General features: G+C 39.4%; 1 protein-coding gene across 1 annotated transcript in view; it reads left to right on the forward strand.

The window, feature by feature from the left end:
* Positions 1-6,845: 6,845 nt before the first annotated feature.
* The window catches only part of SLC27A6 (solute carrier family 27 member 6), a 73,531-nt gene continuing 56,662 nt past the window's right edge, over positions 6,846-23,714 (forward strand). Inside the window, exons 1-2 of the mRNA XM_040241765.1 lie at positions 6,846-8,100; positions 21,620-21,823. Of these exons, the coding sequence (XP_040097699.1) occupies positions 7,575-8,100; positions 21,620-21,823 (730 nt within the window). The 5' untranslated portion in view covers positions 6,846-7,574. The remainder of the gene's footprint in view (positions 8,101-21,619; positions 21,824-23,714) is intronic.

Genomic DNA, 23,714 nt, shown 5'->3' on the forward strand with positions numbered 1-23,714 from the left:
CAAGGAGATCCAACCAGTCCATTCTGAAGGAGACATTCTGGGTGTTCTTTGGAAGGAATGATGCTGAAGCTGAAACTCCAGTACTTTGGCCACCTCATGCGAAGAGTTGACTCCCTGGAAAAGACTCTGAGGCTAGGAGGGATTGGGGGCAGGAGGAGAAGGGGACGACAGAGGATGAGATGGCTGGATGGCGTCACCGACTCGATGGACGTGAGTCTGAGTGAACTTCGGGAGTTAGTGATGGACAGGGAGGCCTGGTGTGCTGCGATTCATGGGGTCACAAAGAGTCGGACACGACTGAGCGACTGAACTGAACTGAACTGAACATTGTTATGTTATAACATATTATGTTATGTTATAACATATTATGTTATGTTATAGGTGATGCTGTATAGGCAGTCTCAGCCAAAAATATTTAACCTGAATCCCAACAGGTCCTTAAATCTAGTTGTCAGCTTATTTTAAATACAGGGGACAAAGAACATGTTAAAGGAGATATGGGGAAGCATCATACCAGTGCAGAAGTTAGGACACGCTGCGAGACCACTGGCCTGTTGTCTTTAACTAGGAAATGTCTTGGGCAAAGATACAGAGGTTATGATGAGGTCTATTCAGATTAAAAGAGAACTTGGAGCTTGAGTTGATTCTAGTTTAGACCAACTAACTCTAAAAGACATTTTGGAAGGAATTAAATATGGACTAAGTATTAGATGGCACTAAAGAATTGTCATGTATGGATGTGAGAGTTGGACTGTGAAGAAAGCTGAGTGCCAGAGAATTGATGCTTTTGAACTGTGCTGTTGGGGAAGACTCTTGAGAGTCCCTTGGACCGCAAGGAGATCCAACCAGTCCTTTCTAAAGGAGATCAGTCCTGGGTGTTCATTGGAAGGACTGATGCTAAAGCTGAAACTCCAGTACTTTGGCCACTTCATGTGAAGAGTTGACTCATTGGAAAAGACTCTGATGCTGGAAGGGATTGGGGGCAGGAGAGAAGGGGACGACAGAGGATGAGATGGCTGGATGGCATCACCGACTCGATGGACATGAGTTTGAGTGAACTCCGGGAGTTAGTGATGGGCATGGAGGCCTGGCGTGCTGTGATTCATGGGGTTGCAAAGAGTCAGACACGACTGAGCGACTGAACTGAACTGAACTGAAAGAATTGTTAATTTTATCTCATGTGATTATGGTATGGTATGGTATTTAGGTAGGGAAACATCCTTTTATCAGATTGCAGGCGCCCAGAGGTATTTATGGTAGAAATAGTCTATGTCATCTGTAATTTAAATATTTCAGAAGAAAAAAAAACAGTTGAAACAAAATCGGCAGAATGTTAACAATTATGAAACCCTGGTGATAAGTATGGGGGCAGAGGGCAGGCAGGTGCCCTTGTGAAATCAAGTCCCCCTAAACTGAGCTCCTCTGCTGAGTTTGTGATTAATGGCTCAATCAAAAACTTTATTCTCTTTCTTGCTCTCCCCGCTGTTCCTCTCAGGATTCAGGAGTAGCAAAGAAAAGGGAAGACTGAAAAGCAGGATTCTGCAGGGCCTTCCTGGGTACAAAAGCCCCTCCATATCCTCCATTTCTTGTTTGTAGAAAAAGGCTTTGGTCTCCTAGGCCTTCCCCAAGTTCTGAGGAGTAGACTCAAGTAATTACAAATTAGAAAGTTGAGGGAATGCAGAAACAAAGAAAAGCACTTAAGCAAGAAAAATATGATAGCTTAAAAAATAGTTCAGCAATAAGAGTCCTATTTCCTCCTGAAGGGATATGTATAACAATCTGATACATATATTTGAGTTTCTGCCAAAACTGATGCCTTGCCCCCCAAATAGAGGATGGGAACTACCATACTGACCACAAGCAGTAGATGCCAGACTGACTGGAACAAGGTTAATTGAAATTCCCAAACTATTACCGTTACCTCACTGCCAGTTATCAGAGGAAAACCCATGAGCTGATCAGATACCCTACAACCTTCCCCCTAAGTTTGACATTAAAAACCCTTCCCTTAAAGTTGTCAAGGAGTTTGGGGCTTTTGAGCTTGTTCTTCTTGCTTGGCTCCCTGCAATACATACTGAAATTTTTTTTTCACCACAACCAGGTGTCCTTAGATTGGCTTTGCTATGTGTTGGGCAAGCCAAACCAAGTTTGGTATGGAAACAGGTTTTTTTTTTTTTTTCACATTATTTCTCTTTTTCTATCTCGATGTATATTTGAAAATTTTCATTAAAAGGCTAAAAAGTGAAACTTAAACAAAGAAACACACACTAGGTGACTTCCCTGGTCCCCTCTCTCCTCCTCTTGGTGGCTGGGGATGGGCAAGAGCTGGAGTGGCTGCCTTGCTTTTTTCATGGAAGGTACTCCCTGAAGTCTGTGGAGTCATGTCAGCTCTGGTAACACAGCTACCCAGGGAGATATCATTACTATAATTAAGCCATTGGGGAACTTCTTAAAAAAGTTTAGATGTTATAAATTTGCAGATGTGTCAAGAAATTAGATCTACACTCTGAACCTCAGAAGTCCTACTCACCCCTCCCTCACCTACCAGACTAAACCTCAGGCTTTATCAGACATGCAAAAAATTGGGGTCCTTGAATAACTCACTGCAATATTCAGAACATTGTTAGTTCCTAATGAAAGTTGCCCAAGAGTTACTTAGATTTATCTCACTAATGATCAAATAACCTGCTTCAATAAAGGTTCAGTTCAGTTGCTCAGTCGTGTCCAACTTTGCAACCCCATGAACCACAGCACACCAGGCCTTCCTGTCCATCACCAATTCCCGAGTCCACCCAACCCATGTCCATTGATGCCATCCAATCGTCTCATCCTCTGTTGTCCCCTTCTCCTCCTGCCCCCAATCCCTCCCAGCCTCAGAGTCTTTTCAAATGAGTCAGCTCTTCGCATCAGGTGGCCAAAGTACTGGAGTTTCAGCTTCAGCATCATTCCTTCCAATGAATACCCAGGACTGATCTCCTTTAGGATGGACTGGTTGGATCTCCTTGCAGTCCAAGGGACTCTCAAGAGTCTTCTCCAAGACCACAGCTCAAAGGCATCAATTCTTCAGTGCTCAGCTTTCTTCACAGTCCAACTCCCACATCCATTCATGACCACTGGAAAAACCATAGCTTTGACTAGACAGACCTTTGTTGGCAAAGTAATGTCTCTACTTTTTAATATGATGTCTAGGTTGGTCATAACTTTTCTTCCAAGGAGTAAGCATCTTTTAATTTCATGGCTGCAGTTACCATCTGCAGTGATTTTGGAGCCCCCCAAAATAAAGTCTGACACTGTTTCCACTGTTTCCCCATCTATTTGCCATGAAGTGATGGGACCGGATGCCATGATCTTCGTTTTCTGAATGTTGAGCTTTAAGCCAACTTTTTCACTCTCCTCTTTCACTTTCATCAAGAGGCTTTTTAGTTCTTCTTCACTTTCTGCCATAAGGGAGGTATCATCTGCATATCTGAGGTTACTGATATTTCTCCCAGAAATCTTGATTCCAGTTTGTGCTTCCTCCAGCCCAGCATTTCTCATGATGTACTCTGCATATAAGTTAAATAAACAGGGTGACAATATACAGCCTTGATGTATTCCTTTCCCTATTTGGAACCAGTCAATAAAGGTGGTTTATATTAAAATAGAAATGAGGCTACACTGAGGACTCAGAATCAGTGATAACACTATATAAGTGTTTTATCTTTTCCAAATAGTGTATTTTACCAACACTGAGGAAGTTATCATAAACAGAAGTATTTGGGCATATGCAAACTCTTTTTAAAAACCATGAATAAAATACGAGTGTAAAGTGTCTTCCTGGCAGAATTCTGACTGGCAAGAATTTCTTGGCATAGTTTGTAGTCTGTAGCAGAAATGATAATTAAATATTCAGTTTATTTGGGAATTGTTCCCCAGACTATTATTATCGAATCACTTGTTTCCTACTATAAAAATTTTATAATTCAGGAAGTGTTTAGTGTATCTAAGACATGTGATAAAGTTAATGCCTCCAATTCTCTAACAACAAGCCTCATCATCTTTAATGCTGAGTTCACTTCATGTATCCTTGTGAGGAATAATTGTGGGCAATAATTGTTCATTAATACAAACAAAGAGATTGCAAGCTTCCCATTAAAAAAAAAAAAACCAACTCTGATCAGAGAGTAAAACACTAATTAAAACGAGCAAAAGTCTGTTCTTTAACAGAATTTTAAAGGGAATAAATCTTAGACTCAGCATTTCTCACCCTCCTTTCAGCGTCTTTCTTCCTCACACATTCTACTCCATCCCCACCCTTTCCCCATGTGCCAGCTGCAGTGTAGGAACTCATTGCTTCTTGGCACGGTGCAAATACCTGCTGTGGTATTTTAGTGCCAACGCAGCATCATCTGGTGCCTTTCTAAGCTTCTGCCTTTCCCCCAGACTTCCCATATTTTAAAATGTGGCTGCGGTACAGTTTCATCAGAAAACATGAATACAAGTAATTGATCTGCACAAAGTCAAAAATTTTAACTTACATTGGTAAAACCCTATGGGCATCGAGATGAGCCATGGCTCATCATATGAAGTTTTGTTCAGTTTTACTTTGATCTACTCACTAAACAATTCATCCTCATCATACTAAGGCTACAGAGGTGGGTAGGAGTGGATTAGAGAGGAAAGTCAAATCAGAAATGAGAGAAGGGTAGAGTAGAGCATATTTAGACTGAAAATAAGCAGAATTTTTCTTCTATATAGATTTGTATTTAGTCACAATAATTATTTTCAAATTACATTAAAAAATAATTTTTTTTATATTTCCTGAAGGGGAACCTGAGAAATATTGCATTGTTCTTAAATGTTAACAGAAATGTCTAGATTGTGTGTGTGTGTTTATTTCTCTTTATTTTAATTAAATGACAAGCTTACTTGTAATTATTGTTACTGCCTTTCCCCCATTTTGTAGTAATTAACATTTATAATTAATGATTATATCTATTTTTACTTAGCTGTCTTTGACACTATTTGAAAGTGAATCAACATCCCTGGAAAAAATGAAAACAGATTCATGGGCTGATGTAGAAATACATACAACACTTCTAGCTGTCCCAAGATGATCACTGATTCCTTCTTTTGTGGTGAGATTTCAGGCATGGAATTGGCTCTGGCCAATACAAATTTTGGCAACATATGTTTTAAGTTTTCCTAATAAATCAAACTGTCTTACATTTATGGTGCCAAATATTTTCTCAACTCGCATACATCAGTAGTTACTAAAATGTTAGGAGATCCATAATATGAAAAATCAGTGTAACACATGAGTTTTTCATGAAGTTAATTTGATTTATTCTCAAAGACTGTCTTTTATTATAATGGTATTCCTTTTCTTCTTTTTAATACTGAAGTAAATTCTTCTGTTTATGAAACAATGGTCACAGTAGATGATAATTGTTTTAATGTGAGCTTCATGTTTTTAATTTTACATATTAAAAATATGGCACACCTATGTTTCTTTACTCATTTTCCACTAGAGAAAGACAGATTTTACTTGTATTGGAATTCAAAAGTCTGAGACCGAAGTGCTACATATTCTATTCTCTGCTTCAGTTATTGTTTTCTAGGAGGTGTCTGATTCAAACTAGAGCTAGGAAAGAAAACCATAGCAGGTCAAAGATGCTTTTCAAGTTGTAAACTAACTTCTCAGTTGTAAACTACTGGATACTAATACTTTTCTTCAAATGGAAAGGTGTTTCTGAATTGAAAAGAGCAGTGTTTCTGAATAAATTTAGAAAGGATTTTCTTGATCTACACAAAAGAATTTTAAGATCCTCTCGTTCTTTTAAGCTCTTCACTGTGACTTCAAAGTAATCATTTTCAGATTAATAAACCAAAGTCTGCCTTGGAGTTATAGTTTTTCATTTATTAGGAAATCTGAGGTTATCTAGAACCCAGCTGGAGAACATGATTGAAGAAGGAAAAGCTGACAAAGTGAGGCAATGCTTAGTTATTTCAATATGTGCAATTAACCATTTATACACACTTCTTAAAGGCAGAGCGCTGGAATGGTGGTATCTGCAAGGAAAAAAAATACATAATTAAATACCCCTCAGTTTATCTTCAGTAAAATTTCACCGTTGTATAAAATTTATTGTTATTTTTAATTACCTGTTGCCTCTCCACTTTGCCCTCCCCCCTTTTAGAATCTTTAGTTTGATGTTCTGATCGTTTTTTAAATGATCTCACCGGAAAAAATCATTTTATCCTTTTTTTTTTTTTTAATGTGGTTGTGAATATGGACTTAAGCTCTCACCTCAAACAGTACTTTTGGAAAATTTTGTAAAAAGCTCTATCAAGGCACTCTAAGGATTGAACTTTAGTATAAATGTCAATACCAACCTACTAATATAAATTTTCAAAACTACTTTTTGCATAACCGCAAACTCACTTTGTGATGGTTTATGAACAAAGAGTTCAAATATTCCTGCATCTGTCCAATTCATAAATATCTTTTTCGTCTCCTGTTTCCCTGTTCCCTGCCTATCCTCCCGCCCCCGCCGCCCCGTCTCGACCCCGCTGCTGGCAGCTTTAGTTTTTCTTTTCTTTAATTCTTCCCCTCGCCTCTGTAGCCTCTGGTTTAATTTCCTTTATTGACCATTTATGGAATGAATGAACTCCCCGACCGGGTTCCAGGAGCCTGGCTGCCCTCTGCCCCATGCCATGCGGCTTTCTCTCCTGGGACTCGGGTCGCTGCACACCAGCCAGCGGAGGACGGGCGGAGGAAGCTGCTCCAGCGACCGCGGTCCGAGCAGGGTTGGCCCGGCGCCTGGTGGCGGACAGGAGGCGAGCCCCTCTGTTGGAGCTCGGAGGAGAGATACCCCAGCTCAAGAACCTAGCAGGGGAGCTGCGATCCGCGTAGAAGGCAGCTTCTCCAGCGGGCGCGGCCGTCACCTGGGAGTAGTGCGGAGACCCATCTCGCCCGAGGGGAGCCCAGGGGGCGCTGGGCTGCCGCGCGGGGCACAGCCGGGGCGGCGCTGCGGGCCCGGAGATCCCACAAGACCTGGGGAGACCCTGGACGGAGGCGTGGCCCCGACACCCTGCGCGGTTCTGCAAGATCAAGGCGGGAAGCCGCTGTGTATCTCAGTCTTCGCCACCCCAGCTTCTCTCGACTCGAATTCAGCCTCCAAGTTGCAGGCACCGGAGAGCCTCTGCCCCCGAGGGTGGTGGGATATTTTCAGTTGCTTGAGAGGCACCGGGGACTGATCCAACCAGCCCGGAGAAAACTGGTAGGTGCCTCAAAACTCCGCAAGGCGCAGGCCGCCGTCGGGGTTCAGAAGTCAGTGTGTGCTGTGCTGCATTCCTCGATCCCCCCCCAACCCCCCGGAGGCCCCTGAGCTTATCTCACACTCTTAACTGTTCACCTGCCAGGTGTCCTAGGCCTTATCCCCAGCATTCTTTGGAGCAACTTCTGTGCAGAAGACTTAACTCAGTTTCGCAAGAATTCTTCTCCCTCCCTTAAAGGTTGGGGCGAACTGCAGGTGCTAGCCCTGCACACTGCCGACTGGTGGTCTCGGCAGAGGTGCCCCCGGGAGAGAACAATGGCAGAACCGGGATCTGGGCTGCCTTCTGGTCTTGCGGCCCCCAGGTTTCTGCCGTGGCTAACAGGACTAGTGGCTGGAATGGTCTTCCTGAGCTTCTTGCAGAAACTCCTGTACCCTTACTTATGGAGTGACCTCTGGTACCTGCTGAAGGTGGTTCGCTGTGGACTTTGGACAGGGAAGCACAGAGAGAAAGGGGAGCTAGTCACTGTCTTGGATAAATTCCTGATCCAGGCCAAGAAGCGGCCCCAGAAACCTTTCATCATCTACGAGGGAGACATCTACACCTATGAGGATGTGGACAGGAGAAGTAATAAAGTGGCCCATGTCTTCCTGAACCATTCCCCGCTGAAAAGGGGCGATACTGTGGCTTTGCTGATGAGCAACGAACCAGATTTCATTCACGTGTGGTTTGGCCTGGCCAAGCTGGGCTGCGTGGTGGCCTTCCTCAACTCCAACGTTCGGTCGGTCTCCCTTCTGCATTGCATCCGCAGCTGTGAGCCCAGGGTCCTCGTGGTGGGTGCAGGTAAAGTATGGGAAATGAGCTGCTTGAGCAGAATGGCAGCCCTGCCTCCTATCCCACCCCCACCCACCTCATTTTTTTGTTAGAACCAATTAGCAACTAGTATCCTTGGTATGTGATGAAGTATGGATGTTAAGGGTACAAGTGGTTTAATCTCCCCTTCTCTCACTTCAATCACTGTTGTAGATGACTAATTATCAGGACAGCTTCTGAAGAGCTTTACTGAAATCTCAGACTTTTCTGAAATCTTATTATTTTAGCAAAGGGACAGGATGAGTCTAAGGGGCACATTTTACTGTTCTTGTTACCTTCAGTGAGTACAAGAACACAGAGAGAGCTTGGTAAGTTCTAAATTTTGTCAGATCTGACAAAATTATCTGATGAGAAGGAAGACGATCCTGTTTCATTGTTGAATACCTTCTGCCTCTAAGAGTAGCACTATGGAGGTTGACTGCCTTTGTAGAAGAAACATGTTTAATTAGAAGTGCATGAATTCCTGTCTTCATGTCTGCTCTTATTCTGCACTGCCTGCAAGCTAGGATTTGCCTGGCAAAGTTGGACTCCCACCTCCCAGCCAGTGGCAAGCTCTTGGCAGACTCAGTCTCTTTCTCCCCCATCTCCTTACCCCACCGGTGCATCATTTTATTTTTCTTTCAGTAAGTGCTGACCTTCTTCCCCTCCCCTTGGATTTAGGCTTTGGATATGTATACTGACAGTGAACTATAAAGAAAAGGTTTTGGTTGAGTGCCTGACTAGTGAAGAACCTAGGATGATAAGTTACATAACAGGGGAAGCAAAGTATGAAAGTTGATAACTTATTTGGCATAATCTAAGTGGTCTATGCATATGTTTCTTTCATGAGGGTAGAAAGGTAGAGGATCATGGCAAGGACCTTAGTGAAAATATTTAAGTATTTTAGGTTAATAGATACATTCTGACACCTCATATGGACTTCTCAGATGGCACTAGTGATAAAGAACCAGCTTGCAAGTGCAGGAGACATAAGAGATGTGGTTTCGATCCCTGGATCAGAAAGATCCCCTGCAGGAGGGCATGGCAACCCACTGCAGTATTCTTGCCTAGAGAATCCCATGGTGGTGGTGGGGGTCTACATTTATATACCAGTGGTTTATAAAGTATAATACTTTGTGTGTACCCTTTCTTATATAATAATTGTATAGCACATGAAAATGAGTTAGCCAATATATAGTAAAAAAAAAAAAAAGGTTATTTATTCAAGGCTTTCATTTTTGCTTGTTTCATTTGTCCTTCCAGCTCAATTTGTGACTAGCTCAAGAAGCAAAATGTTTGTTCTTTTTCAAGGCATTTTGTTTTAAATATAGCATTGTGTACATGTCAATCCCAGACTCCCAAATCTGTCTTATTAATCTTAAGGACTGATTTTATCTTAAATTACTGGAGTGGAGAAACTAGAAATCCTCTCTCTCTCTTTCTCTTTTTTAAATTCAACAGTCATATCCTCCAAGATTGAAATTCAACTCTTCACCTTGGAAAAAGGTTAGCTAGTATAATGTTTCTTTGAACTGCAGCAATAAGTAGAATAAAGGAGTCACACAGAGGTTCCATAACATGGTGAAGCAGTGTTTACCTCTCGTGCCAGGGGCAGTGACAATATGAATACAGCAGGGAAAACTATCACAGTTTATCTTTGGATATATTCTGACATTTTAGTTGCTCATTCTAATTTAGATTGCAGTCTCTGGAGCCAATCTAAACCTTAAATTGTGCAAAGAGATTAGTAAAGCCATAAATTCTCTTTAGAAGAGCAAACTAGAAGGGCCACAATATCTCTGAAAAGATTTCTGTGGCTATGATGTTGAGGTCAACCTAAGAAACATCCCATATCCTGTCTCCTGAGGGACTCCTCCTGAAGTGTGTAGTGCTGTTTAACTCTCAGAATAGAGTTTTCAAACTTTGGTGTTGACTGAGCTGTTGCCCAATTAGGACCAATTAATTTTGCAATTTTACTTGTGCCAGCTTTTGCTTTGCTTGCCAATAACTAATAGCATTGTTTCCTTGTTTTTGTTTTTACCATTACCAGACAAGTTTTGTATATGAAAGCCACATTGGCATCCTGGAATTTTAAGCCAAACATGTTTAATTACTTTGCTCAGTAAGTAGGTACCTGGAGAATTCAACCTTAAATCCTAGTAACAGTTCTTTATAGCGCACCTCCAAAATATATAAATAGCATATGTTTCTTTCAAAGATGGGACAGTTCCCTTTTAATTAACTGCTAGTTTTGTTTTGTTTTATAAGACAGCGTGGTTTCCATCACAGTCACTTTTCTGTATTTGAAGCTCTTACCCTGAAAACTGTATTCTTGGCATCCTGACTCTAATCCATGAGCAACATATACATATAGTTTTTAGAACTTTACATTTCAGAGTTCTTAAATTCTCACTGGATGTTTCTAATGGAGATGTACTATTAAATCCTTTTATCTCCAGCAAGAGTGTATTGAAGTGGAAAGAGCAGACAGTGGTTTAGATAAGCTGGACAGCCCCAGGTCTCACTTCTGATCTGCCACTTCTTAATTGTGTGATTGAAAAACAAGGTCCTCAGCTGCTTTGAGTGATACTTTGCTTTGCTGTGAATTGGTGATAATACCATCTCCTTCACAATGTAATTCTGAGGATTAAATGGCAGAGTTTTGGCGAAATGACTAGCTGAGTCACTAGTGCATACAAAGTAAATCCTTGGTGAATCAAAATAATTGCTATTATCATTGTAAAGTCATTAGAGGCTTTTACTAAGGGATTTCACTTGAATTTTGATGCCATTTTCTAATTTGGTAATTAGCTACAAAAAAGACTAGTAAGTCATCTGTTTGGTCCAGGGCATTTAACACTTTGCTCTGTTTTAGCAAAATTCATAAGTTATATAAAACCAGTGTCAAACGAGTTTTATCGGCAGGCCAGATAATGTCCATGGTGGTCCATGGTGATAGATGATGGATGATATGACAGTCGTGACAGCTGCCTGATAGTTCTGTCTCCAGAATAAGAATAAACCTTATTCTTGCTGTAGTGGTTGCTAACAAAGATGTCAATGTTGCCATTTACTCAAGGCTGACTATGTAAAAGGTGCACCCAGTACCTTTTGAAAGGCAAGTGCACAGCTATAGTTAGAAACTGAGAGAGAAAGTTCACCTAGGCTCTAGGGTGTCACAGCTTAGTAGGTGCAGAACAGACTCAAAACCCCTGGTCTCTGATCTAAGACTCTGCTGTATTATACATTATAGCCCAGTGGTTTCTGGGGCTGTTAATCCCCTTTTGCTATAACCTTGAAAAAATTGCATTCCAGTTATATAAATACAGTAAAATTTAAAGTTGCCAGTGTTAAGACATCAGGTTTTTCATGCTCCTATCACTAGAAAAAAAGTAAATGCTTATAAAACTATTAGTCCTTTTTCTCAGTCTGAAGACTCAAAAATAGTTGCAAAGAAGTATTACTGTATTTGTGTAGTCTGATTTAGAAGATGTACCAAGTGGCATCCCAACTTTCTTTGGAAAATTTCAGCACTTATTGAATATTAAATCATCTTAGATCAAAGCTAGTCCTTCCCCCCCAATATTTCAACTCTGATTTTGCCAACAATACCTGCAGCCAATATTATCATCTACCTATATAGGCTTTCCTCTTTACTCAGAACAAACAAGAAATGTTGAAGTATTTGTATGTAGTATTTAAAAGTTTATATAATTATATCTTTGACGTATTTAGCAATAATAAATATCTTCCATTTTTAAAGCACTATGTAAGTAATAAAGTGTCTTTAGACACATTGCCTTTTGTCATCTTTATCACAGCCATAGTCTGGTTCTAAAGAGGAGGGAAGCATGGATTAGAGTGGGCAAGTACTTTGCTCAAGCTCGTGCATTTAGGAGAGGCAGTGTGGGAACGAGAGCCTGGATTTTCTGATGTTGAGCACACCTTTGTCTTTGTCCTCATTTCTGCTCTTGCCCATTTCCTCATCTCTATCTTTTCCCTTTCTCTTCCCTTCCCTCCAGGCCCCTCTGTCTGCCCTGCTGCTTTCCCGTAGTTCTCTCTGTCAGCTTCCATCTGGTCATCTACTTGGTTTCAATAGTTTCCCCAGCAATCCTCTTGCCTCTGGCACTGTGTGCCATGGCTCTCTCAGTGACTTAGTGGAATGGTAAAGATGTGTTTGCCAGATCACGTAGAGGTACTTGTGCAACTTGGAGGACATGGCCAAGAGCTCAGATGTAAGCTCTTTGAGCTGAGGAAGTTTGTTCTGTTTGCTGTTAAATTCTTGGAACTTAGTGTAAAAGAGCTGCTCAATAAGCAATTACTGCCTGGATGAATGAATAGTGATCGACCTAATGAAAACCTGGAAGGTGCACAAGGGGCACTCAGTAACTCTTTACTTACTTGCCTGTTTTTGCCCAGGAATTGTCCCTGTGCTGTTAGTCTGATAGTTGATTTTGGCAGTAGATATATCAGTGAGTTACTGGTTATGTTATTTTATATCAGTGTTGCTAAATGTTAGAATCATGACTCCCTGAAAGTCAAAGCATTTTAAGCTTTGTAGTCTTTAGTTTCTAGACTTAGTATCCCCAGAATTTCAGATTTACTTGCGTTTTTGTATTTTCTGGGCTCATCAGTAAAGAATCTGCCTGCAGTGTAGGAGACGCAGGAGATATGGGTTCAATCCCTGGGTTGGGAAGATTCCCTGGAGAATGGCATGGCAACCCACTCCAGTATTCTTGCCAGGAAAATCCCATGGACAGAGGAGCCTGGTGGGCTACGGTTCATGGGGCTGCAAAGAGTCGGACACGGCTGAAGCAACTGAGCATGCATGCATTCATGCATGCGTGTACTTTGCACTCTCTCTTTTCTCAGTGTATCACATATTAAATCATTATAATTATAAGTAAATAACTGAAAAGTAATATTAAGTAAATATTACCCTGGCCCTTTTTACTTTAGATTCAATAGTATGTTGTGTCTCAACCTTCTGGGAAGGGTTTTGTTTCTTTTCACAAGAAATACACTCTTACGTCGGTTCTCTAAACTTAAAATAATGCGTGCAGCATTGCCCTGTCTGTTTTCATGATCTGTTGCATTCACACTCTGCAGGGGCAAATGTTCCAGTTAACAATCAAACCATTGTAATTCTCCAAATGACTTTCAACCGTAAGGACATCCGCTTTTCAAAGACCAAGAGAAATAGTTAGAGGAAAAAATAAAAACCCTTTAAGTTCTTTAGAAAGTAAGACGTATTCAGATAGATATGTGGCTCATGTGAACCTGTATTATTTTATCCATGTACTATGCTAGCCTCGACATATCTGTTTTCATTTTCAAGGCATTTCTATACTTTTATGTAGAGTAGAATGAATGGCCGTTTTGCCTTTTTTTTTTTCTCTCCCATTTTAGACTCAGCTAGGTCAAGGAATACCTCCATTCCGGGAAAAAAAAAATATATATATATATATATATATATAAAACTAATTTTGATTGTTCATGATTTACTAGTTGGAAAAGGTAGTATTCTAAGGATGATGATTTTCTTCACCGATCATGAGGATACTGACCCTGGAGTTCTTATATACAGTTTATGTTGAACACATGTTTGCTATAAGGGAATGAAACTTGAATACTGACAGGAGCAAAAACAATTTAAAGAGGGACTGTGCCTCCTCAGAGAAGTCGCAAGGCCAAACTGGAAAAACACACATCTGAGTAATAATTATTTATTGGAAATAGGGTGTGTTGAAATAACAACAAATGAAGTATTCTACATTTTACTTTCTTGCACAATTTTGCTTATAATAAATATACTGTCTATGCCCTAAAAGATGTGGGGACAGCTGAAAATGAAACCCAGAAACCCATTTACAAACTTGTGTGTACCCATTCAGAGCAGTTAATAAAATTGCTTCAGGGAGGAATACGTTATCATGAATGAAATAATTATGTACTTCCTAAGGCTATTATTATCAGTAAACTATTATTCATAAAAATAACTGACACATTGTTGATCATGAGATTAGTGTCTGGCCTGATAAGAACTATTGTTATCTACATCATGATTTATATTGCTTTAGGATTGCTTACTTAAGCATCAGTTTCCTTAGGCACCATAACCTGCCCAGGTGTTTTGTGAGAAACCCATTGAGCTGTTGTTAAGCATCAGATAGGTAGTTAAGAGCAGGCGATGAGATCTATAATTTCAATTTGGTTTTTGTATAAATATTGCTTTGCAGTATGGAAACCTCACGTTAACCCTGTATAGTTGAATTTCATATTAGTTTTAGTAATGCATAAAAGTTTATTTTTTAATATAAATTTATTTATTTTAATTGGAGGCTAATTACTTTACAATATTGTATTTGTTTTGCCATACATTGACATGAATCTACCACGGGTGTACATGTGTTCCCCATCATGAAGCCCCTTCCCGGCTCCCTCCCCATCCCATTCCTCTGGGTCATCAGAGTGCCCCAGCCTCGAGCATCCTGTATCAAGCATTGAATCTGGACTGGCGATTCATTTCACATATGATAGTATACATGTTTCAATGCCATTCTCCCAAATCATCCCACCCTCTCCCTCTCCCCCAGAGTTCAAAAGACTGTTCTATACATCTGTGTCTCTTTTGCTGTCTCGCATACAGGGTTATCGTTACCATCTTTTAAAATTCCATATATATGCATTAGTATACTGTATTGGTGTTTTTCTTTCTGTCTTACTTCACTCTGTATAATAGAGTCCAGTTTCATCCACCTCATTAGAACTGATTCAAATGTATTCTTTTTAATGGCTGAGTAGAAGGCACTGGCAACCCACTCCAGTACTCTTGCCTGGAAAATCCCATGGACAGAGGAACCTGGTAGGCTGCAGTGCATGGGGTTGCGAAGAGTTGGACACGACTGAGTGACTTCCCTTTCACTTTTCACTTTCATGCATTGGAGAAGGAAATGGCAACCCACTCCAGTGTTCTTGCCTGGAGACTCCCAGGGACAGGGGCGCCTGGTGGGCTGCCGTCTCTGGGGTCACACTCGACTAATGCGACTTAGCGGCAGCAGCAGCAATACTCCATTGTGTATATGTACCACAACTTTCTTATCCATTCATCTGCTGATGGACATCTAGGTTGCTTCCATGTCCTGGCTATTATAAACAGTGCTGCGATGAACATTGGGGTACACGTGTCTCTTTCAATTCTGATTTCCTCGGTGTGTATGCCCAGCAGTGTGATTGCTGGGTCGTATGGCAGTTATATTTCCAGTTTTTTAAGGAGTCTCCACACTGTTCTCCATAGTGGCTGTACTAGTTTGCATTCCCACCAACAGTGTAAGAGGGTTCCCTCTTCTCCACACCCTCTCCAGCATTTATTGCTTGTAGACTTTAGGACAGCAGCCATTCTGACTGGCGTGAAATGGTACCTCCTTGTGGTTTTGATCTGAATTTCTCTGAGAATGAGTGATGTTGAGCATCTTTTCATGTGTTTGTTAGCCATCTGTATGTCTTCTTTGGAGAAATGTCTGTTTAGGTCTTTGGCCCATTATTTGATTGGGTCACTTATTTTTCTAGAATTGAGCTACAGGAGTTGCTTTTGTATTTTTGAGATTAGTTGTTTGTCAGTTGCTTCATTTGCTATTATTTTCTCCCATTCTGAAGGCTGTCTTTTCACCTTGCTTATAGTTTCCTTTGTTGCGCAGAAGCTTTTAATTTTAATTAGGTCCCATTTGTTTATTTTTGCTTTTATTTCCAATATTCTGGGACATGGGTCATAGAGGATCCTGCTGTGATTTATGTCGGAGAGTGTTTTGCCTATGTTCTCCTCTAGGGGTTTTATAGTTTCTGGTCTTAAGTTTAGATCTTTAATCCATTTTGAGTTTATTTTTGTGTATGGTGTTAGAAAGTGTTCTAGTTTCATTCTTTTACAAGTGGTTGACCAGTTTTCCCAGCACCACTTGTTAAAGAAATTGTCTTTTCTCCATTGTATATTCTTGCCTCCTTTGTCAAAGATAAGGTGTCCATAGGTGTGGATTTATCTCTGGGCTTTCTATTTTGTTCCATTGATCTATCTTTCTGTCTTTGTGCCAGTACTATACTGTCTTGATGACTGTGGCTTTGTACTAGAGCCTGAAGGTTGATTCTTCCAGTTCCATTCTTCTTTCTCAAGATGGCTTTGGCTATTTGAGGTTTTTTGTATTTCCATATAAATTGTGAAATTATTTGTTCTAGCTCTGTGAAAAATACCATTGGTAGCTTAATAGGGATTGCATTGAATCTATAGATTGCTTTGGGTAGTATACTCATTTTCACTATATTTATTCTTCTGATCTATGAACATGGTATATTTCTCCATCTATTAGTGTCCCCTTTGATTTCTTTCACCAGTGTTTTATAGTTTTCTATATATATGTCTTTTGTTTCTTTAGATAGATATATTCCTAAGTATTTTATTCTTTTCGTTGCAATGGTGAATGGAATTATTTCCTTAATTTCTCTATTTTCTCATTATTAGTGTATAGGAATGCAGGGATTTCTGTGTGTTGATTTTATATCCTGTGACTTTACTATATTCATTGATTAGCTCTAGTAATTTTCTGGTGGAGTCTTTAAGGTTTTCTATGTAGAGGATTATGTCATCTGCTAACAGTGAGAGTTTTACTTCTTCTTTTCCAATTTGGATTCCTTTTATTTCTTTTTCTGCTCTGATTGTTGTGGCCAAAACTTCCAAAACTATGTTGAACAGTAGTGGTGAGAATGGGCACCCTTGTCTTGTTCCTGACTTTAGGGGAAATGCTTTCAATTTTTCACTATTGAGGATAATGTTTGCTGTGGGTTTGTCATATATAGCTTTTTATTATGTTGAGGTATGTTCCTTCTAGTCCTGCTCTCTGGAGGGTTTTTTTTTATCATAAATGGATGTTTAATTTTGTCAAAGTCTTTCTCTGCATCTATTGAGATAATCATATGGTTTTTATTTTTCAGTTTGTTAGTGTGGTGTATTACATTGATTGATTTGTGGATATTGAAGAATCCTTGCATCCCTGGGAGAAAGCCCACTTGGTCATGATGTATGATCTTTTTAATGTGTTGTTGGATTCTGTTTGCTAGAATTTTGTTAAGGATTTTTGCATTTATGTTCATCAGTGATATTGGCCTGTAGTTTTCTTGTTTTGTGGCACCTTTGTCAGGTTTTAGTATTAGGGTGATGGTGTCCTCATAGAATGACTTTGGAAGTTTACCTTCCTCTGCAGTTTTCTGGAAGAGTTTGAGTAGGATAGGTGTTAGCTCTTCTCTAAATTTTTGGTAGAATTCAGCTGTGAAGCCATCTGGTCCTGGGCTAAAAGTTTAAAGTTAAATGTTCGCCAGTGTTTTAAGAGCTATGAGCAATTACCTTTGAAAATATCAGTTGTTTTATGTAGAATAAAGTAATTTATGGAGTCAGAAACGGCAACCCACTCCAGTATTCTTGCCTGGAAAATTCTGGCGGGCTACAGTCCACAGTGTTGCAGAGTCGGACATGACTGAGCGACTGAGCACAGCACAAGATAATTTTAAAATAATGTCTGTAAGTCAGGCAGAGAAACACAACTATCATATGGTATATGTGGAATCTAAAAAGTGCTTCAAATAGATTCATATGGACTTATTTACAAAACGGAAACAAACTCAGAGACATAGAAAACAAACTTATAGTAACCAAAGGGGAAAGGAGGGAAGGGATATATTAAGACAGTACTATATATAAAGCAGTTAATCAGCAAAGTCCTGCTGTATAGCACAGGAAACTGCATTCAATACCTTATAATAAGCTATAATGAAAAAGAATATATATGTATGTATGACTGAATCATTTACTGTACATCAAAAACTAACACAGCAATGTAAATCAACTATACCTCAATAAAAAAAAAGTTTTTAATGCATAATGAATAACATAATTCACACTAATGGTATATTCAAGGGATATATTACATTTTTACTCACTGATTTCATAGTCTCAGAAATGTGAATGAAACATAGCAATGGTATAGAAACAAGAAATTAATTTGTACAAACAGTGGTAAATGTTTATAAGCAGAGATCATAATTTACCTCTTTTTATGCTTGCAAACCCACCTAAACCAGTGCATGCGAGAAACAGTGTGTATTTCTTGGAAGAATCTATCGCTTTGAAAAGAGAGATTCAGTCTTTTCCTGTGTTGTAGACTTTGTTAAATCTCATAGAATTTTCATCTGTCTCAATTTCTTACTGCAATTTACTGTTACTACCTGCACCTACAGTGGATTCCATATCCAGCACCTATGGTTGTGTGCCAGGCACAGCTGGTGAAAGGGTAGAATAGGACAGCCATTATTCTTTTTGAGGTGCTTACTGTTCTGTGGCTTTCAGTGGTAGGACACTTCACTAAGAGTAAATCGTCACGAAACACAGCCAAGTTTCATGAAGTATTTAAACAAAAGCTATTTCGGGGGGCAGGAATAAATATGTAAAATTTACTTTCAAAGTGACACTAAAACTTGCCATTTTATCACGAAAGCCTGACAGTGACAAGTAAATAATGATCCTTTATCCCCTACAAGATTTTTCAAATTTCTATCTCAATTTTCACTCTCCTCATCCATACTTCCTACCACTATTAAAGAAATAACTTGTTTAGATAAAATTCTGTTTGTTATTTCTAAATGTCTCAGCTAAGTCAATTTCATTATAATGTATGAAGGAGATTAAATTGTATCTCCTCTGATTCCTGGAAATCCACTCACTTCCTTTTTCTTGTAAAGGTCATCACTCTTAGTAAATACTATGATTTTTCTAGACTCTACAGTTCCAACAAAGATTTTGATCCACAGTTAATCATATTGTTAACTTTCTTGGCACCTATTTTGCCAATTTAGACACACATATTATTAAGGTCATATAAAATTTATCTTGTTAATTTACAGTTCCATGTGACAGATTTGAAGTTAAGGGAATGAAATGGGTCTGTTTAGACTTGTACTTATATATTCGAAATGCCAGAAAAAATCATTTAAGCAAAATCTAGTGCCAAAAATTAAGAGAAAATACAAAGTTCAGATCATTTGCTTGTCTTGTTTTTTCATTTATTTATGACTCATCCTTCCCCCAGTATTCCTTATGATTTTTTCACTTCTCCTTCTTATCTAAGCAATCTGTATACAGCAATATGCTGTGTATGCTCAGTAGAAAAAGATTTTTCTCTGGGAATCTGATATCTTATTTTATTTGGATTTGTTAAAAAAATAAAAATTAATTCAAAAAATTTCAGTTGCCAGTTTGCCTCCCCAGTCCTAACATATCAACTCCTTACTATTTTTCTGTGTTTCCTTAGTTTTCTTATGAGTTTCCTAGTCCTATTTGACATATTTCTCTTGCTGCTCCTTTGTAATCAATCTGGATTATAGATTTTGAGGAAGTAAATCATGAGTATTTTTTTCAAATGTTTTGTATTTATAGTAGAACTGAGTCAGGGCTGACAGATGGCTGTTTGAAAGAACCAGACACTGCTTTACATTTCCAGAAATATGTTTAATGCAACACCCTGAATTTAACTTTAAAATAAAATATATCAAGTGATTATTTTCTAATTCTTGTTTAAAAATTATTTTTAAAAAGTACTTAAATGGACAGGTCTATAATTACGTGGACTTTACCATTCTGACCAGGGTATATTTTACATTAGTTGTATTTTTTATCACTGGCTTCATTTATGAGGTAATATATAGATTTTAGAGTTAGTTAGACTTAGGTTAGACTAACAGTTCTATTCACCAACTTGTGACCCTGGTTGAGTTAGCTTCCCAGGGCTGCTGTAATAGAATAATACAAACTGGGTAAGCTTAAAATACAAAAATTCATTCCCTTTCAGATATGGGGACTAAAAGTACACAATCAAAGTGTCTGTAGGCCCATGTCCCCTCTGAAGGGTCTAAGAAAAAAAATCTTCCCTATCCTCTTCATAACTTCTGGTGGTTGCTGGTGATCTTAAGCATTCCTCACATTAACTCCAAAAGTGAAAGTGAAATCACTCAGTCGTGTCTGACTCTTTGCGACCCCATAGACTGTAGCCTACCAGGCTCCTCCATCCATGGGATTTTCCAGGCAAAAGTACTGGAGGGGGTTGCCATTTCCTACTCCAAAAGGCCACTGCTTAATGTCCCTGTGGATGTTAACATAGATTTTAAAATAAATAATGTAGCACTCAGAAATCCCTTTTATCTCAAAAAGTATGATGTGTTGTAGGACTATGAAAATAAAACTGCAGCACCCACGTAGAACATGAAAGTGAACGTGGTTAAAGATCCATGTTAAGGGAAGGGAGCATTACATTTTCAAAGAATTTAAAGAATATCAAGAACTGTTTGTCTGTCTAATCTAGTGGAAAAAAAAAAAGATGCCTCACTTGCTTATACATCATCCAGGAATGAGGATGCTCTGCTTCTTTTGTGTCCCGTAGAGTGCCAGGTACCTCACACTAAATATTTCCTCCTCAAGGATTTGCACCCACCTTCCAGCTCCCTCCTTTTCTACCAGTATTGTCCTCCTAGAGAGGACAATTTCTCCTACATTGAAGAGCAGATTAAAAAGGTCTAGTCAGTCTCCCAGAGTACCTCAACACAGTCTCCTCTACACAATCACTCTTTGGTTATCTGTACAATAGATGATTCCCGAGATGAGTATCCCTTTGCCTTTCTCAAGCCTGGATTTCAACCCAGACCCTTGATACTGTGAAGATGCCTCAGCTCTTCGGGCCTGAAGACACCCGCGTTTGCAGATTTCTACTCTTTTGACTTCTTTTTTGCTTGATGCTGGTTCTAATGAGGCCTTGGATCCCACTGCTACTGTGCACTGTGAATCCTGCCACCTTTTCTGAAAAGCATTCTTTTCCTTCTTTTGCTTTCAAAGACCTTTTACCTTTAATAATTCTGATCCAGAGGAAAGAGCATCTCTAAATTGCCTCCTTTAACTTTTCACTCTGAAATGGCATCTAAGGCAGACTCTTGTGAATCCATAATCTGCAATCTTGTGCTTCCGGAGAAGTCAGATGTTTCTCTTGGATTGTTGCATTACAGTGGAGCTGAGCAGTGACAGACAGATGGCTTTTTAGAATAATGAGATACTGAGTTGTATTTCAGAAAGAATGTTCAGGGCAGTGTCCAGAATTTAAATTTAAGGCAAATTACAGAAACAGAGTTTTATTTAAAAATTGGGGGGAAAAAAAACACATCCAGATCCCTGGATAATGGGATCTCCAAATTTCAGTTTGCATTGGGTTTTTTGCATTGATGAAATTAGGTAATAACTAGATTTTCCTCTAAGTTGGTCATGTTGAAACAGAATCATAAAATGGCTAGAATGTTACTTATCCAATGTGAAAAGGAAGTTGGCATTGTATTTGCATTTCATCCCTGTTCCAACAGGCAAAAGAACGCACAAGGTGAGTGGTTTGAGATTTATGTCTTATTTACTTTTTCCTAATCCTTTGGTTTTTAGATTTTCTAGAAACTATAGAAGACATTCTTCCAAGCCTCCCAGAAGGTATCAGCGTTTGGGCAATGAAAGACTCTGTCCCACAAGGCATAACTTCACTCAAAGAAAAACTGAGCACAGCAACTGATTGTCGGGTGCCACGCAGTCACCACGCTATCTCAAACACCAAGTCTCCTTATCTTTATATTTTTACTTCTGGAACAACAGGTATGAGCCATTTGTTCTTGAAACTTAAAAAGAACGCAATGTGTTATATTTGAAAAGCAACCAGTTTGGACAAATCTTTGTCATGTGTAGCTGTAACTGAGCAAAGGACTTGAGTACCCAAGGTATAGAAAGCCAAACTCTGATAGCAGGAGATTGCCGAAAAATAAGGATTTCTTGCAGCCCATCAAGCCTCAGATCCACTTCAACTTGACCTTTGAGTTGGGGGTTTCTTAAAGGAGAAGAATAAAGAAGCTAGGGTTAGTCATCATGTGCCAGTTCTGTGACAATTTTGGGAGTCAGGATTACTCTGGTTGACAACTCTCTGGTAAGGTGGTCTATGGCTTGAGGGTCTGTGAGCTCATCTTGCCCTGGAGAAACAATCTGTTAACAATAGCTGTGATAATCACTTTAGTGCTTTAACTATGTCATCAGCAACAGCAATTTTAGTCATCTGACATTGGTTGATTACTCTTCAGTTCCCCGGGGGTTGAGGTCGGATGGGACAAGAAAGGGAACAAAGCTTTGGATAGAGAGTTGGTAAAAGAATTTTAGGTTTTAGTGGAGCTCAGTTTCATAGCTACCAAAAATCTGAGAAAGCATGTATCCAAGAAGACCTGGGTTTCTTTAGATCTTTGAACTCTCAAACTTGGATGGAAAATGTAATTGCTTTACCTTTAGCTTGGCAAGTCACCATGTTCACTTGGCCACTGTTGCAAGTGGAAAGATTTTCAAGTTTGGTAGTACAATTGCCACTGGAATATCTGAAGACTTGATCCAGCCCAGTTACTCAGAGTGTGAAATTTGGACTGCTTCTTTGGCAGGATGTTTGCTAGCTTCCCTTAGATGCCTGATATATAAATGAAAAGATGTTTAAATGTTTGTAATCATCCTTCTGAATTAAAAAATCCATTAGTCTACTTTAAAACAGGTTTCTCTATTCTAGTGTAAAATGTTAATTCCTAAATACAATCCAAGTATAGAGCTGGCATTTAAAGACCTGTAGTAAGCTCTCCTGGTTTTCCTTAGGTTGACTGGAACATGTGAGAAACAGGAAATCTTGAGGTTTTTGCACATTTGGGGGAGGTTACAAATAAGAATTAAGAAACTAACTTTCCTTTTATCAGGTAAACAACACACACACACTTGGTGATGCAAAGAATAATGAAACTACCTGGGAATTCAAAAGAAATGTTAAACTTAATTGATTCTGAGAAAAATTGAATGGTATTCATGGTAGTTTGAATAAACTTTTGTAATTAATTTGAAGATGACTGGGAGTTTGAATTGAGATGTGTTAAAAGCAGGGTACAGTCCATGGGGTTGCAGAGTCAGGCTTGACTGAGCGACTTTCACTTCACTTCAAAAGTATTGGTACTTATTTCTTATACACAGGTAGTATGGTAAGCAAAACTACTATTGCATAGAGAAGTTTCCTTTGTTCTTTCTTTTTTTCAATTTGGAGGCTAACAGTAATCTCTCTTACCCTGGAGATGTGTTGTACTTTTCTGTTGTTGCTTTTTCAGTTCAGTTCAGTTCAGTCACTCAGTCGTGTCCGATTCCTTGCAACCACATGAACCGTAGCACGCCAGGCCTCCCTGTCCATCACCAACTCCCAGAGTTTACCCAAACCCATGTCCATTGAGTTGGTGATACCATCCAACCATCTCATCCTCTGTCATCCCCTTCTCCTGCTCTCAATCTTTCCCAGCAACAACTCTTCACATCAGGTGGCCAAAGTATTGGAGTTTCAGCTTCAACATCAGTCCTTCCAATGAACACCCAGGACTGATCTCCTTTAGGATGATTTCCTTGGAGATGGTTGGATCTCCTTGCAGTCCAAGGGGCTCTCAAGAGTCTTCTCCAACACCACACTTCAAAAGCATCAATTCTT

Source organism: Oryx dammah, unplaced genomic scaffold, assembly GCF_014754425.2.
Source record: "Oryx dammah isolate SB20612 unplaced genomic scaffold, SCBI_Odam_1.1 HiC_scaffold_5, whole genome shotgun sequence".
Classification (NCBI taxonomy): domain Eukaryota; kingdom Metazoa; phylum Chordata; class Mammalia; order Artiodactyla; family Bovidae; genus Oryx; species Oryx dammah.